The 16,614-nt window shown below is 44.2% G+C and overlaps 1 protein-coding gene across 1 annotated transcript in view; it reads left to right on the forward strand.

Annotated features, from left to right (window-relative positions):
- The window catches only part of SFT2D2 (SFT2 domain containing 2), a 136,059-nt gene that overhangs the window by 93,296 nt on the left and 26,149 nt on the right, over positions 1–16,614 (forward strand). The window contains exon 4 of the mRNA XM_086934087.1: positions 6,094–6,175. Coding sequence (XP_086790213.1) covers positions 6,094–6,175 — 82 coding nt within the window. The remainder of the gene's footprint in view (positions 1–6,093; positions 6,176–16,614) is intronic.

Raw genomic sequence — 16,614 nt, forward strand, 5'->3', positions numbered from 1 at the left:
GGCAACGGTAGCTCCCCGAAGGGAGCTACCTCAGCCAAGCAATGACTTGCCACTCCTTCCCCTGGATCACGCAATGCCTGTCGGGGGACGGCTGGCGATGTTCTTCCCACTTGGCAATACGTAACCTCTGACCAGTTGGTTTAAGACATCCAGCACGGGTATTGCCTACAGCTCACCTCCTCCCTGTGCTACATAGTACCCCACAGGCATGTCCTGTTCCCAGAACACCAACATCTGGTTCAGGAAGAGGTCCAAGCTCCACTCCTCAAGTGGGCCTTAGAGCCTCTGTTACAACACCTAAAGGGAACAGGGGTGTAATTCCTCTACTTCCTCATTCCCAAAAAGGACACGTCCCTCAGGCCCATTCTCGACCTCCGACCTTTAAACGGGTACATCCTTTCGGAACACTTCCATATGGTCACATTCAGGATGTCATATCTCTGCTTCAGCATGGCGACTTCATGGCGGCACCCCACCTCAAAGATGCCTACTTCCACTTTACGATTCATCTAGGGCATTGGGGGCTAATTCTGGTTTGTGGTAAGTGGTCACCATTACCAGTTCAAAGTGTTGCCCTTCAGGGTCACCACCGCATCCCACGTTTTTACAAAATGCCTTGCAGTAGTGCCTGCGCACCTACGAAAAAAAGGGCATCCATGTATTCCCCCTACTTGGACAATTGGCTGCAGTGCAATGCAATGCACACACTCTGGGCACAATAGACCTACTGCACAAATTGGGCTTCACCATCAGTGCTGTGAAGTCTCATCTCCACCCCCTTAAATTCAACTTTATCTGGGAGCCATCCTCAATGCAGCCGTCAGCAAGGCATAGCCCACTGCTGCAAAGCTCTAGTCTATCTAAACGTTGCTACCTCTCTTTCAGCCAAATTAACAGGTCTCAGTAAGGACAGTCATGCTACGGATGATGGGCTCCTGCATCACCATAAGACCCCAGGTGAGATTTCGCCCATGCATCTGCTGCAGGAATGCCTAATGCGTCAGTGGTCTCAAAAAGAGGCTCTTTGGAAAGACCTGGTGTTGATCAGTCCCCACACCTATCACAATCTGCACTGGTGGAAAACGAACAACTTGCTGAGGGGGAGCAGCCTTTTCTCAACCCATATCCACAGATTGTCACAACGGACGCATCCCTCAGTGCGTGGGCGGGGGGCACATTTACAGGATCTGACTGTAGAGAGGGGTGCTATTCACAGTAACTTTATTGATAATGCATCGTTGAAATGGTGCAAGCATACACGCCGCAGCATTGGAGAATGCCTTTCAGTTTAACCAGTAGAGTCTGACCTGGAGCAGAATGTTGCCTCCTTCAGATGAGAAGTTACTATCACAAAGGAAAGTTTTACTTTTTTCATGAGTGAAAGCAATGCTATTTTTATCTTAATGGTGACATGTTCCTTACAGCATGTTGAGGGTGAATCTGAGTGATTTAGCTTTGGTAGATAGTTCTGTGTTGAAGGCATCCAAGTGTATTTCATTCAGTCAGGTGTGGAATAGCTGTTTTCTGTTGACTACGAGGAGATGTTGGGTGCACAAGTATGAGTTATTAGTGGGGGTCAGTCGCTGAATGTTGAAAGTACAGGAGGCTTTCATGTACAGCTGTGTATCGTCAGCATATGGTGACTTTTGATGTGCTTTTGGTAGGTAGAGATGTGGTCGCTCTTTTAAATTTTAAAGATGACTGGGGACAGAAGTGACATGGGGCCCATCTGAGTCAGTTGGTGGTGGCTAGATTATTAGGAGGTGTACTAGTGAAAGGCAATACCAGCAAACCTCCGTTGAGAAGTCAGGATGTGAAAGAGGGGCAAATGTTCAATAATGTTGGAGGTAGCGGAGAGGTTAAGAAATATCGGGAAGTAGGGATCATCCATGTCTCTGTTATGGAGGACGTTGTCCTCTATTTGCACAGCGTATCAGCAACGTTGTTAGACAGTTATACCGTAGAATAGTTGAGCATGATGGATTGATTAGAAGAACTGGTTAGAGAAGGCCTGTGACATTACATTATAAAGGGCTATCATAATAACGACTCAGTGTTAACCTTTACTGGAATTCCTCTGTAAAAAGGTGGAAATTCTTGAGCTTAAATTACATCATCTTGAATCCCACATTATTGCAATATTGCCAACCATTAAACTGGAAGACCTTAACTATGAGGATTGCACCCGTTTTATGTGTATCGATGTAAGTATACTTTAGAGGTTCTCGTGTCCCGTAGTCCCGCTATTAACACACTTTTTGTAAAATGTATGATTTCAAAACATTTGATTCTAATTACTCTTAAGATTAGTGTATTTAGGTCTCGCCTAGGAGGAGACCTTTAGCCATCGGTTCCCTTTTTTCTCCAAAAACGTGCACACGTTCCATTGCCTTCAATGGCAACGCGTGCACTTGTGGCTATTCCCTTGCGGGAGCGAGCTGCAGCGCCAAGTATCAATTATCGTCGCTGGCTCCCGCAAGGGAATTGGCAGGCCCCCTCCCCCTGCTGCCGCGCGCGTGCTTTTGATTGTTTTTTATTGAGGACAAGAAAGGCGTTGTTTGGAACCCATAGAAGCAAATCCCTGCCTCATTCTTAGGGAGGTGCCAGTAACCGCAGTGCAGAGTACATGACACCGGAAGAGACTACACAAACAGCATCATGCCACAGGGCAACCATGAATAGGCAACGTACAGAAGGATTTAAGGACTGTTTCCTTGCACCCCATGTTTAACAGGGCGTCACTTACCTCCCGCCATTAACGTATTGCATTGTGTGCAGTGGGATAATGGCCCTCCAGGCAGGATGTGGAGCAAAAAACAGCCAGAAGCAAAGACAACCGTCAGCAACACCAAGTGACATTAGAACGACCCCCCCTCCCACCACCCCTTTTTTCCGACCCCATGACCTGCAGCCTCTGTCTTTTCTCCAGGAGCCTTTGAAATACAGAAGGCGATTGAAGGTATTTTTGTATTTTAAATGGAATGTAAACCTCTGGAGAGAGGATGCAGGCGGGGTGCTTCCTAGAAGCCCGCTACACCAGACACCGTGACATATTTCTGAAAATCATTTTGATGGAAAAGCTGTGCGATTTTATTTCTCCAGAGCGAATAACAATTTGCAGTTATATGGCAATTGAGTTAATAAGATTGGAGCGCAGAGCGGCTGATCGACAAGCCTGGTGTCTTTCTAATTGAAGCTGTTTTATCTGCAGGCTGCTCCTAGCCTCATCCACGCCCTACCCCCCGCCCCCACCGGCCTACTTGCCACCCTTTGCCCCACTTTTGTCTTATGATTGAAGTAAGCACCAAATGAGGATTCGATAAGAGGAGTGACAACAGAGAGCGTAGTAGGGTCCTGAATGCTGAGTTCTAGCTATTTCTGCAGCAGGTGCCCTGGAGCTTTTAGGTGTGAGGGGTTCACTGTACCCCAATTATGACTGTGAAATGGGGTGAGGGGTATAAACCAATTGACGAACTACTTTAGTGCTGGTCCGCAGCCTAGGACAGCCATTCAATATAAACATGACATCATCAGATTTGGGCTTTTGCATATTACTCTATAGTAAATCTGGTTGACGTGTTCTTGGGAATTCCTAACATCCCTCCTACAAAAATCTTCACCTCTCCTTTCTAACCAGTGACAGCCTGGGAGGTAGTAGCTGATTGGAGAGGTGGTTTTGCAATAGGTGACAACTTGGGGATTATGTCAACGTGCACCTAGTTTGGGTGATATGGAACCTTAAAGTGTAGAAAGTACGCCTCCAGAGTCACATATGCAATCCTAGATGGTTTTTGTAAGGATGTTCTGTTTGTCATTGGGGCACTTTAATAGACTGTGATTTTGCATAGGATGGGTTGGTCCTTAAAAGCTATAGTTAAATACGCTCTACAATATGGGCATTTAAATGCGGAGTGTTATGACGTAGAGCCTTGGAATGTAATATTTTCATAATTACCTATCAGAAGTCTTTCCACACCTGCCCTCAGCACTTCCCTTGCATTGACTCTTCACTTCTCCAAAGCATAGCAGCCCCATTTTGGAAAAAGGTGAACAGTTGATGGCTGAGGAGTCCAACCTTTCTCACACATTATTTATCTGCAAGTTTTGTGGAGAGATTTGTTATCTTAAAATTCTCCAGAATTAGACCATTCATAGATTCATATGCCTGAATCATCCCGGTTGTTGACATGGGAATCCAGTTGTAAACTCTAAATAGCAGGCCCATGTTAATGTAATCCTGCATTTTAAACACAGATTGCTAAGTAACCTAGTTGCAGAATGTAACAAGCATTGGCATAGCCAAAAGGTCTCGCCTTTGGGACCTTATAAGTGTTTAGCCATGCAACAGTAATGTTGTTGCACCAAGGATAACTAAACACTTATAAGGTCCCAAAGGCGAGACCTATTGGCTATGCCAATGCTTGTTTTATGTAGCTGTTGGAGTTTATATTTTAGCATTAGTGAAATTAATAGGTAAATATTGTTGAAGATAAAATTGAAATCTTTGGCTATTTTAACATTATTAATCTGAAAATTAATGATTCAGTTCAGCCGTGAATATCTCTTAATCTACTTTAGTTTGTCTAATATGGTTAGATATTTTGGATTTAAGAGTGGTAATGTTTATTTCATTGTTGATTCAGATTGGTCACAACATAGCTAATTGGCAGTCACATGATACTATATTTCTGTGCAGATATAAATGCATAAAGGAAGGGGCTCCCTAAGTAACACTTTTATATAACGTCTAGGATATGGGAGAAAGACCAATAAAATATTCTATGAGCTGTCCTACCTGACCTTTATTTCTTCACTATGGGGCCTAAAAAGGCTCCAGAATCTAGCCATAATGTAAAAACTCTCTTTGTATCTTGTTCATTTTATTGCTCCTTTTATTTTCATTTTCTTAATGTTTTTATCTACTATTTCTTTGTATATTTTACTTTCATTAAAGTCATAAAACAGCGAATACAATATATACATTGTTATATAATATAATAATATGTGCATTATTATACAGTACAATGCTCAATACCAATTCATTTCATTGCATACACATAAGCCTTATTTCCAATTATTTGAACACAAGGAATCTACCATATATATTATTTCATGAGTTGAATGTACTCATAACAATAACATATCCCCATATGGGCTAAGACACACATTCCTCACATACATACACATTCATTCCCTAATTTCTACCAGACATGTTTTTCCCTCCATTATTTTACAATCTCCATCTAGAAGCCAATGGGGAAGGGTCTATTAATTCAACCCTTGCTGTATAGTAGGTAGAAAGTTGGTGAATTTCAGCCTACGATGGTTTCGGTGGATAAAGGGTATAGATTCCACCTTCTTCAGGACCAATCGTGATGGCACCTCTGAGATAGGTGGGCGCATCTAGGGGGATATCTTGTAAGGTCTTGAAGTTTTAACTGACATATGCTTTCAAGTATGGCACGTACTACGATCCATGAATAATACACATTTGCAGTAGCTGTAACTCTTTTCTTATGACTTGAAGGTTTTTTTTAAAATCGAGATTTTGCACTAGTTTTTTTCATAAATATAAGATCCTTATTTGCAGCTTGGGGTTAATTTTTCATTATGGCGATTTATATCCAATCCTGAGCAGGCTTGCTGCTCTTGGCAAAGTTGATCCATCGGTCACGTATTTTTTCAAAACCCATTTTACTGTGCAGTTATAAAACATGGAACTGAAACAAAAAACTGTCTTGAAAAAAGCCATGGAGGAGGTTGAAATGTTGACACATGAGCGGCTACTGGCCATCCACCACTTTGCACTTTATGACCACCTTTGCACCTTACACTTTTTTTTAATTAACTAAAGTATTGTTGTATCTTTTTGTTGGGCATAGTACATGTGGTGGCACTATACAGACTTTAGAGCGAGACTCTGCAATCTGTTCATATAGTTTTTGCAGGTGTTTCTACCATGATTACTTTGAGCATTGCGAAAATGTAATCCTGTTGATGACTTGGATACAAAAGCTTGGTGCTTTGGAATTGTTTCATATTCATGCAGCAATAATGTGATGCTTGATCTAACCTGCTACCTTTATTTCTTAGCACCGTATTTCTTATGGGACCTGTGAAACAGTGTAAAAGAATGTTTGAACCAACTCGATTGATAGCTACAATCGTAATGCTAGTAAGTATCTAGTTATTTGAAATGAAAGAATTGTTTAGTATTTCACTTGTTTAATATGGTGCTTATCATTTAAACTAACATACCTCAAACTGAGGTGACAGACAAGGTAGGGAATATTTAAGTAAGAAACTTTGACTGAACACGAGCATAGCTCGATCACGAGCGAGGTCCTTCAAGGGACGTTCTAAGAACATTTTAAAATTACTTGTAGATCTCAAGTCATTGTTTAACATGAGAATCCATATGATTTGGTTTCTTAATTTCCAACCTTTTGAGGATATCTCCATGAAATGCAGTTTAACAGACACTGAGCCAGGAGTCTGGAAGTAACTTGGAAAGGGAAATTATTGGGGTGTTTAGAAATGTGCACCTAGTTCTAGTATTTTGGAACCACTGTCACGTTCTTTTATTTTGTACATGTTTTACAAATAACTTGTAATAATTTATTAAGAGCTGGCTCTGACCATCAGAACAAGCCTCGTGTATAGAATTAATTTTCTGACAACCATTTGGGTATCACAATAGTGTTATTTAAACAGTGCGGCTAAATGTGATTGTTTACATTCCAGACTTGTTTGGAAGCAACTGCGCATATTTAGAACCTTTAAATGCTCTTAACAGTTATCGGAATACCATATGTTGCTACTAAGAGTCAGTCAGTGTAATGGTTTTCAACGCACAGGAATAGATTCAACCTCAACTCACACAAAATGAGCATTTCATTAGATATTTTAACCCATGATTACCTGCCAAATTTCTATCTTCATGGACTCCCATTGAATACTTTAAATAAATGTAACATTTCTCAGAACTATTTGTTTCCAACTCCCAGTGCTTCACAATCTGCAAACTAGCTTAAAAGCGAATCTGCCAAAAAGTTATGGACCACTATGGTGCCCGGGGACCATGATAGTTGTGGAGAGAGCCAAATATTTATTTCAGACTCAACATAGAAGAACCTCCTAGAGACTGCCTAATGGCTGTCAGTGAGATTACAGGAACAGCTACATCCATCAAAGGACACAAGGAAAATATGAGTTTTGAAAGGTAAAGTGCCAGAAAAATATTTCACAAATGATAGTCATTCATCATTCGAGAATGCCTGTTTCAGTCGTAGATCATGAAGCATGAGTCATTGCTAATAGTTCAATAGTATATGGACTTAGAAGGGCTACAACACACACCCTGTTCCACCAGAAATATATTTACTGTAGGCAACCTTTTCATCTTGTTTGCCAGGATCTTCAGATGATATTTCGAGGCATTGAACCTTCTTTAATCTTTTTAAAGTGCTGGTTGTATGTATCTGTTAGACCTGGCACCTTGGCGTGAGTTTCCCTTCCACTTTTTGCTGATGTGCCTCAGATGTTTTTGCTGGTGTCTGCTGCTCAGGGCACTGCGCCACAGCCAATCCGTGCCGCAGTGCAAGTGCTCCCTATGTAAAGTGTAACTGTGATTGATATTCCTGATCAGTTCATTGGATTTACTGTCAGTCCCCAGTAAAGTGCACCAGGAGTGCCAGGGCTCGTAAATTCCAATGCTGCTAGTGGGCCTGCAGCACTGGTTGCTCCACCCACAGAAGCAGCCTCTTAAAATGTGTCTAGGGTTTACCACTGCAGAACCAGCGTGCAGTCTGGGACTGTCATGCTGGCTGGGCAAGTGCACACACTTGCGAGCCCCTATACCTTCCCTTAACTTCATATTAGTCACCCCTATGGTAGGCCCAAGGGCAGGGTGCATTGTAAGTGTAAGGTAGGACATGCTCTGATGTGAGTAGCATGTCCTAATAGTGAATTCCAGTCAAATTCGTTTTTCACTATTGTAAGGCTACCTGTTCTCTTAGGCCAAGATGGGCTACTGGAATTATTACAACCTATAATCCCGGCAGGCTCAGGGAACATGGTAGAAAATCAAGTTTAGTATGCCTGAACTCAGAATAATAAAATACTTCTTTTAGTAAAGTTTATTTTAATATCCTGTGTTTGGAAATGCTACTTTTAGAAAGTTAGCCTTTGCTTGCCTAACCATTTCAGCCCGCCTCTGCAAGGATGTGTATCTGACTGTCTGGGTTATGTGAGTGACAGGGCTGGGGATGACAGGTGGTGAATGCCAGGATTACACCTTAGTGGGAGGTGGGAGTGCCCCTGGACTCTTTAATAGGGCTGTGCTCTGCTACCACAATGCTGACTCCGCCCCCTGGGGAGCGACTGATGACTCAGCCAGCACCTGGCCCAGGAAGGGCGAAGCACTGTAAACAAGGTACTCCTGGCTGCCCCTGTCCACACAATACTGGCTCCTCCTCCTGTGGAGCGTCTGATGTGCCTGCCCCTCACACTGAAAGAAGACCCCAGAGTACACCCAACAAAGTACTCCGAGACTGAAAGAAGTTATGCAAAGGCCCCCCTGGCCTGAAAGAACAAAAGAAATGTCCTATAAAAGAAAGAGCCCTGCTCCCAAGAAATCAGATCCTGTTTGTGCCAAAGAAAAAACTCTGCCCGACGAGAAGGACCTGGAAATACTACAATGAGGACTCCTGTCTCTAAACCTGAGAGACTGGCCTGTGGTGGGTGCCTTGCTGCAGAAGGAGAGAAGGACAAAGACTAGAGACTTTACTTTATTTATTTTCAACTTATGCCAAACTTCTACAAAGATCTCCAAGGGCTTGCTGTGGAACTTGCCCCCTGAACTGCGCCCCAGGAACAGTGGGCGCTACCCCCCCCCCCCACCCCCCCCCCCCCCAGAAGGAAGCTGCTGCTGGCGTGTGCTGTCTGTCCCTGCAGCGCCGAGTGAAGGAGAGCTGAGAGCGTTGTGCTTCTACGCCGCGCTCTCTACCAATTTGTGCCCCTGTGTCCCCTAAGCACCGGGACTGTGGCCTGATCGTGCGCCAGCTGCAAAGTGAAGACCCGCCCCTCGCTGGTACGAGCACCATGACTGCCCCCGTTCTGAGCCGTAGCTCACTCCGTGAAGGAGGACCTGTCCAGTCCGAGCATCGCCGCCTACTGATCCCCGTGCCGCAGGCTGCCCAGTAAAGACTGACTCTGCCTGCAAGTTGTGCCCTCCGTGACCCGTGCGCTGAGACCCGCTCCCCGCAGCTGTGAAGTGAATTGCTGCGGGGCGTAGCCTGGCTGGTACGTCTTGTTCAACGAATCGTACCCCCATCAGCCCCGCCTGCAGGCGCTCCCCCTCCAGGGTCGAAGCGTATGCTGCGGGTACGTCTGTTTGCCCCACAACGCACCGTCCTTGAAGAGCCTGCGCCTACGTCTGACAAGCCGTAGCTCGCATTGCCCCCAAGGAGCATCGCGACGTGACCAGAACTGACCCCGCTGCTGTGCCCTTCAAATCCACCCACAAGAAGGTTCTGTGACTCTGTGTGCCAAGTGCGCGGCGCTCAGGACCCGAAGTCCGTGAGGCGCGCACTCCCTCGAGCCCACTGAGGCCCCTACGCTGTGCGGCCGTACCTGCGAGACGTCCCCATCCTGTCTCCAGGCTTCGGTACGACTCGCACAGCTCCAGCGCCCAGTACGCCTCGCCCCCCTTCCTCAGCGCCGTACGCTTCTCACGCGAGATGCGTGAGGTTTAGCGGGGCCGCGCTGGATTTCCCGAACGAGTCGCACTGAAGCGCTGTGAAGCGTACCAAAGGGAGCGAAAGGGTTCAACACGCAGCACACAGTGCCTGGACCATTGTGGGTCTAAAGTTAAGCTGGTGAAGGTCATCTTACACCCAGTGACATTGGTCCAAGAATAAGAACTATTTTTAAAGCTGAATAAGAACTACAATTGCTTTGAAACCTGTAACATATTTAGAGAGTAACTGGAAACGCTTTTTGAGATCTGAAAAGACTGTATTTACAAGGCACTGCTTGAAGAGTATATGTACAACCTGAACAAGTAACTGGAACCATTTGGAACTGTACAAAGACCATATTTACAAGCCTGCGTTAAATCTATATAAAAGAGATATATTTTTACAAGAATACAGTCTGGTGTCATTGTGTGGTGGGTTGACAGTTATTGTGTGTGATACTGCAAATGTTTAACCCTATGTGCTCTAGAGATTAGCCTTGACTGCTTGCGCCACACTACCTAGAGGGTAAGCAGGGGTTATTTTTAGAGGGTAATCCTTCTCCCTGACTTAGAGGAGAGGGTCCCTGCTTGTCGCAAGTACATACCTGCCCCAACCAGAGACCCCCAATTTTAACAGTATCCATTTCTGCTTTGTGAAAAGTGTCATGCGGGACCTTTGGTGTGTGCACTTCGTAAGAATGTGTCCATTGGGTGCTTGGTGTCTGAATATTCTGTGGTGGGTCTTCAGTATGAGGTGCATGTACCTCTTGTGCAGTGGTTCTTAACGTGTGGTACAAGGGACCCATGGGGATCTGCAAAGCCTAATCAGGGTGTCTGTGACTGCTTGGAAAATTAAATATTAAGAAATTATTACTGTATATATAAAAAAGAAACAAAATATGTAATTGAACATTTTAAAACGTTCTGTAAATGTGAAGGAATTTGATATTCGGGAAGGATTAAGATGGTATCCTCAGATTGATTCATGGGAGCAGTGCATCTACATCAACCAGAATATAGTACGGATGATGAGTAGCCTCAATTGAATTTAGAAAAACTCCAACCTTCCTAGTAATATTTCATTTTTTTTAAATTTGTTTGTGAATTAAAAATTCATCATTTTTGTATTGTTTTGTGGTTCAAATAATTGAGAACATCCGGTTTTATTTAAATTACATTTTAATTCAAAGTATGCTTCAGAGGAGTTTGCCTTAAAGCTAGGATGGGCCAGCCAACAGAATACCAAAAGTAGCATGTGGTAATAGGTCAATACTTCCTGGCCTTTAGCTGTCTTGGCAGTTTTATTTCTGTTTTGTTAAAAGGAAGCTGTTGGGAATTGGGTCACTAGTAGGCAGGGGTATGCACCCTGTCCAAATAGGGACCATACTACTAGAGAGGGTAAGTCTGATACACACCATCAATTCAATTAACCTGTGCTCACTCTGGCATGCAGGCTTAACCTAAGAGGCAATGCGTTAAGTATTTGTGCAACACTTGATACAGTAAAGGAGTGAAAATGCCACGCAAAAATAATCCACTCCTGGATAAAAAAAAAGCTTACTCTAATGAACAAAACAAGACCAAAATGACAAAAAACAATAAGTAGAACCAGAGTTATGGATTTTTAAAGAATATCTTGAAATATAGTGCTTCAAAACATAAAGCGCCAACCAGGGCTGTCTAGTCACAGTTGATGGGACAAAATATGAAAGTTCAGGCCGGGCACGATGGAGCACGGTTTGGATACAGGGAACAAACCTTGTCCCACTGAAAAAGTACCTTAGTTGAGGGATGCGTCAGCATCTAAGACCCCCTGCAAGGAGCAGAGGAGGACATGCGTTGGCGTCAATTACTTCTGGAAGACTTTAAAGAGAGGCCATTGAGGTGCACAAAGTTCCTTCCTGTCCTGGCGCCAGACTCATTACAGGGGGGTATGCAGCTCTTTGTGTGGGGACAGTCACAGCTAAGTCGGGTGCAAGTGTCCGCTCCTCCCTCCTAACCTGTCCAGGTTGGCCAATCAGATGTGGACAGCTGATTAGGCATCCTTAAGCTCTCTATGTGTGGGGTTATCTCACCCACCCCAGACTTGTATTTAGAGACAGGCAGAGGCACAGAATGGTTCAAGTAAAAAAGTGCAAACTTTCCAAAAGTGGCGTTTTCAGACTAATAACTTAAAATACAATTTTACCCTCAGTTGTAATTTTAAATTGTGAGTCTAAAGACACCAAACTGGAAATATCTATATTTTCCCAATTGGGAATTACACTTTAAAAAAAAGGTAATCCCAATGTTAACCTAAAGGAGGTATAGGCCTTGCAAGTTTTGTATGTTCTGCTAGTGATATGCTGCACCTTGCCCTTATGGCTACCTAAGGCCTACCTTAGGGGTGACTGATATGTATTAAAAATGAAGGTTTGGGCCTGACAAAAGGGTTAACTTGCCATGTCGAAATGTCATTTTAAACTGCACGCTCGGGCTCTGCAATAGGAGGCAGGAGACCTGTTTAAAGGGCTACTGAAGTTGGTGACACAATCAGCGCTTCAGGCCCACAGTAGTCTTTAATTTACAGGCTCTGGTTACTTGTAGTGCACTTTACTAGGGACATATAAATAAATTAAATATGCCAGTTGTGAATAAGCCAAATGTTACCATGTTTTAGGGGAAGAGCACATGCACTTTAGCACTAGTCAGCAGTGGTAAATTGCCCAGAGTTGTAAAGCCAGCAAAAATTAAGTCCTCAACACGAGTGAGTAGGCAAAAAGTCAAGGGAAAACCATACCCAAGATGCCAGGTTTAACTGAAGCCTTTCGATAATTTCACTGTCAGTAAAATGGCTTTATGTTTCCTTTGCAATTGAGAATAGGCAACTATGTTCTTCCTGTGGTGCTATTTTTGTTGTATAAAAAGTGTACTTGGAACTTATAACCTGAGGTTTCATTGAAGCAGGATTTGTTTCCAATAAATTGTGTTCACCCCTAACACCACCACTACTACTGCTACCTCCATCAACACTATCACGCCATCAGAGCCATAGTCCCCATGGCTACTACTGTCAACACTATCACCAATAATACCAGTACTGAAAGTATCGTAACTGCCATCACTACAACTAGCATCAACACTACGATGCTCACTCAAGTTTCTGTGTTGTGTGAGTCCGAGAGAGGGCGATCAAGGCACGTGTGTGAGAGACGTGTGTTTACTATAAATAGTAACTGTAGATAATAGTAGACCTAATAATAAAAGGCCAGACATGTTGGCCATATCAATATTTGTTACTTTTGTACTTGTTCGTTTTGTATTCCCTACATCAAAGAATGTTGATTTACTCATTAAGTAATACTTGCATACAATAACAAGCATTGGAAATGCAATAGGTCTCGCATTAGGAAAGTTTGAGCTATTGGTATTGTAAATGACACTTTTTTAATGTATGTGTTGGTTTTGAAAGTAGCAAAATTAATAGCTTTGTCAGTTACAATGTCAATAGTTTTAACTTTTGCAAATGTGACACCTATAGCATTTGTAATGCAATGTGTGTTGTATTTACGTGACTTAGATGTATTGATATTACAAATAACAATGGCTTTTAATTTTGTAAATAATTAATACTTAAATAAAAGTTATTGTAATTTATAATGGCAATAGCTTAAACGTTTGTAAATAACTTTTGTGAAGATTATGTTCAGTGTATGTTATTGTGACGAAAATCCAAGAACATTGCATTTGCACCTACAAACACACAGAGCCACACACATATAGATGTGGTGGTGGTGGATCTGGGGGATGTGGTGGTGATGGTGGTGGATGTGGGGGTGGATGTGGTGGTGGATGTGTTGGTGGTGTTGGTGGTGGTGGAGGTGGTGGATGTGGTGGTGATGTGGATGTGGTGGTGGTGGATGTGGCGGTTGTGGATGTGGTGGTGGTGGTGGTGGATGTGGTGGTGGTGGTGGATGTGGTGTTGGTGGATGCGGTGGTGGTGGTGGATGCGGTGGTGGTGGAAGTGGTGTTGGATGTGGTGGTGGATGTGGTGGTGGTGGATGCAGTGGTGGATGTGGTGGTGGTGGTGGATGTGGTGTTGGTGGATGCGGTGGTGGTGGTGGTGGTGGTGGATGTGGTGGTGGTGGAGCTAGAGGGAGTAAGATAGAGCTAGAGGGAGCAAGGGAGAGAGACTATTGGCATTGCAAATGTAGACCTCTAACCACTTATCAATAATGTAGGACAGTGGAAATACACACTTAAAGCCCACTAAGATCAGAAACCGCTAGGAAATATGCTAAAATTAACAGCGCGTGTTAAAATAATAGGAACATTGAAATATTTATCTTCACGAGTATCACTACAACTGATGGTATTCACGTTACTAACACGTCATGGCCAGTATCAGAAGAACACTGATTAATAAATGAATCCTTATGCTGCAGTAGATCAATAGGTTGTTTGCATACGCGCATTTTAGGTCAATGCGCTTGCGCATTGACCTAAAAGCCACGGGCACAGCACCAAATCGCCCAGTTAGTTAAAGTTTGTTTAAAGCCCTATATCCTCGCAAGCTCGATGCGTGCGCATCGAATAGCGAGACCTAAAAATGCTTAATTCTACACCTTTTTACTTACACACACACACGCACATTCTTGGAATAAAGTCAGGCCTTGTTTCATTACAAGTGCAGCGCTTGTTATTCTCTATACGTTTCCTGATACGAAATACAATTTTCCGCTGTGACAGAATTCATATCTCACAATAAATCAGTGTGCAAAGACAAGGTCATGTCTTTTCGTGGTGCTGTGCATGTGTATGGCTTTTTAATAAGTTATTGCAAGTAGTATTTCAACTTATTCTCTTATAAGACGATACTTCTCCCTCTAAACATTTGCTGTCATGCCATTTTGCACAATGATCTATGGTATTATATGTATTGTGTATAAGAGAGTGTACCTGCAGAATATGATATCCTGTTGTATTGAGTTATCATTAAGGTCTCAGTCATTAGATGACGAGGGTACAGACGAGTCCAATTTGATATCACACAGCTCCTATTCATATTGGTGAAACCAGATATTGTAGATTTAATGATACATTAAGCGCTAGAATCTCATTTGCTTGAATTCTTTCTTATTTTAGTGTTATTAGTGTTTGTGTTTGTCATCAGTTTTGGAAAATCGTTATTTTAAAAAATGAAGCTCACTGCAGCTGGGCAGAAAAAAAATATTAGTCCTGTTGACATCATTTCTCAGTGTAGTTCTCTTTACGAGAAGTTACTGCCAGTAGTATTCTACAGAGTACCTGCTTTCACAAATAAATCTACCTCTATTTTGTTTCTTTTCTTTATTCTTTAAATACACATTTTTAGGCCCCTAATTCTTTCTTTAAATAAATTCACCAAGTTTGATTATGATCTAGTACTTTTTTTTCAACTGCAACAGACTTGGCTGGTCAAATAGATGTCAACTCGAACATTAGGGCTCAGCTGTTTGTTTGCTAATGCTTGTTTGTAAATCACAGTGAAAAATATGAAAATAAAAATTCAGAATGGTCAGCTGTGTGCCGCATGCATACGCACCTGCAATCATCTTTGAATGTTTTGTCTTTATAAGAAAAACATCAGGGTGCACATGTACACGTGGGCAACCATTTTGAAATAGGTCTTGGTGTAAGTAAAAGCATTTTAAGATGGCTGTCTGGGTATGCGCAACCATAGTGACATGACCCGTATAAGTGCCCTAAGTTATATTTTGTTTTTTTGTTTTTGTTTAATTTTGTGAGATGGCTATTTTTAAACTCTAAATTATGAAAAGCAGAGCTTTACTTACCTGCCGCCACCGCCGAGAGTCATATCCTGGGACTTGCCTGCACAGATCTGCCAGCCGCCACCGCCGAGAGTCATTCCAGGCCAAAAACAACTCGCCTGAGCTGACGCCCAAGCCGCCACCGCCGAGAGTCATATCTGGGCATTGGTAACCGTGCCGCCGCTCCGGGGGGACTACAACTCCCGGCAGGCATCGCGGCGGCGCGCGGAAGTGACGCGAAACGCGCCAGCAGAGCGCTCACAGGAGAATAAAGGGAGAAGGAGACCGGCAGAGCGGGGGAGACTTACTTACCTGCCGCCACCGCCGAGAGTCATATCCTGGGACTTGCCTGCACAGATCTGCCAGCCGCCACCGCCGAGAGTCATTCCAGGCCAAAAACAACTCGCCTGAGCTGACGCCCAAGCCGCCACCGCCGAGAGTCATATCTGGGCATTGGTAACCGCGCCGCCGCTCCGGGGGGACTACAACTCCCGGCAGGCATCGCGGCGGCGCGCGGAAGTGACGCGAAACGCGCCAGCAGAGCGCTCACAGGAGAATAAAGGGAGAAGGAGACCGGCAGAGCGGGGGAGACTTACTTACCTGCCGCCACCGCCGAGAGTCATATCCTGGGACTTGCCTGCACAGATCTGCCAGTCGCCACCGCCGAGAGTCATTCCAGGCCAAAAACAACTCGCCTGAGCTGACGCCCAAGCCGCCACCGCCGAGAGTCATATCTGGGCATTGGTAACCGCGCCGCCGCTCCGGGGGGACTACAACTCCCGGCAGGCATCGCGGCGGCGCACGGAAGTGACGCGAAACGCGCCAGCAGAGCGCTCACAGGAGAATAAAGGGAGAAGGAGACCGGCAGAGCGGGGGAGACTTACTTACCTGCCGCCACCGCCGAGAGTCATATCCTGGGACTTGCCTGCACAGATCTGCCAGCCGCCACCGCCGAGAGTCATTCCAGGCCAAAAACAACTCGCCTGAGCTGACGCCCAAGCCGCCACCGCCGAGAGTCATATCTGGGCATTGGTAACCGCGCCGCCGCTCCGGGGGGACTACAACTCCCGGCAGGCATCGCGGCGG

The sequence above is a fragment of the Lissotriton vulgaris genome, chromosome 8 (assembly GCF_964263255.1).
Source record: "Lissotriton vulgaris chromosome 8, aLisVul1.2, whole genome shotgun sequence".
NCBI classification, from domain to species: domain Eukaryota; kingdom Metazoa; phylum Chordata; class Amphibia; order Caudata; family Salamandridae; genus Lissotriton; species Lissotriton vulgaris.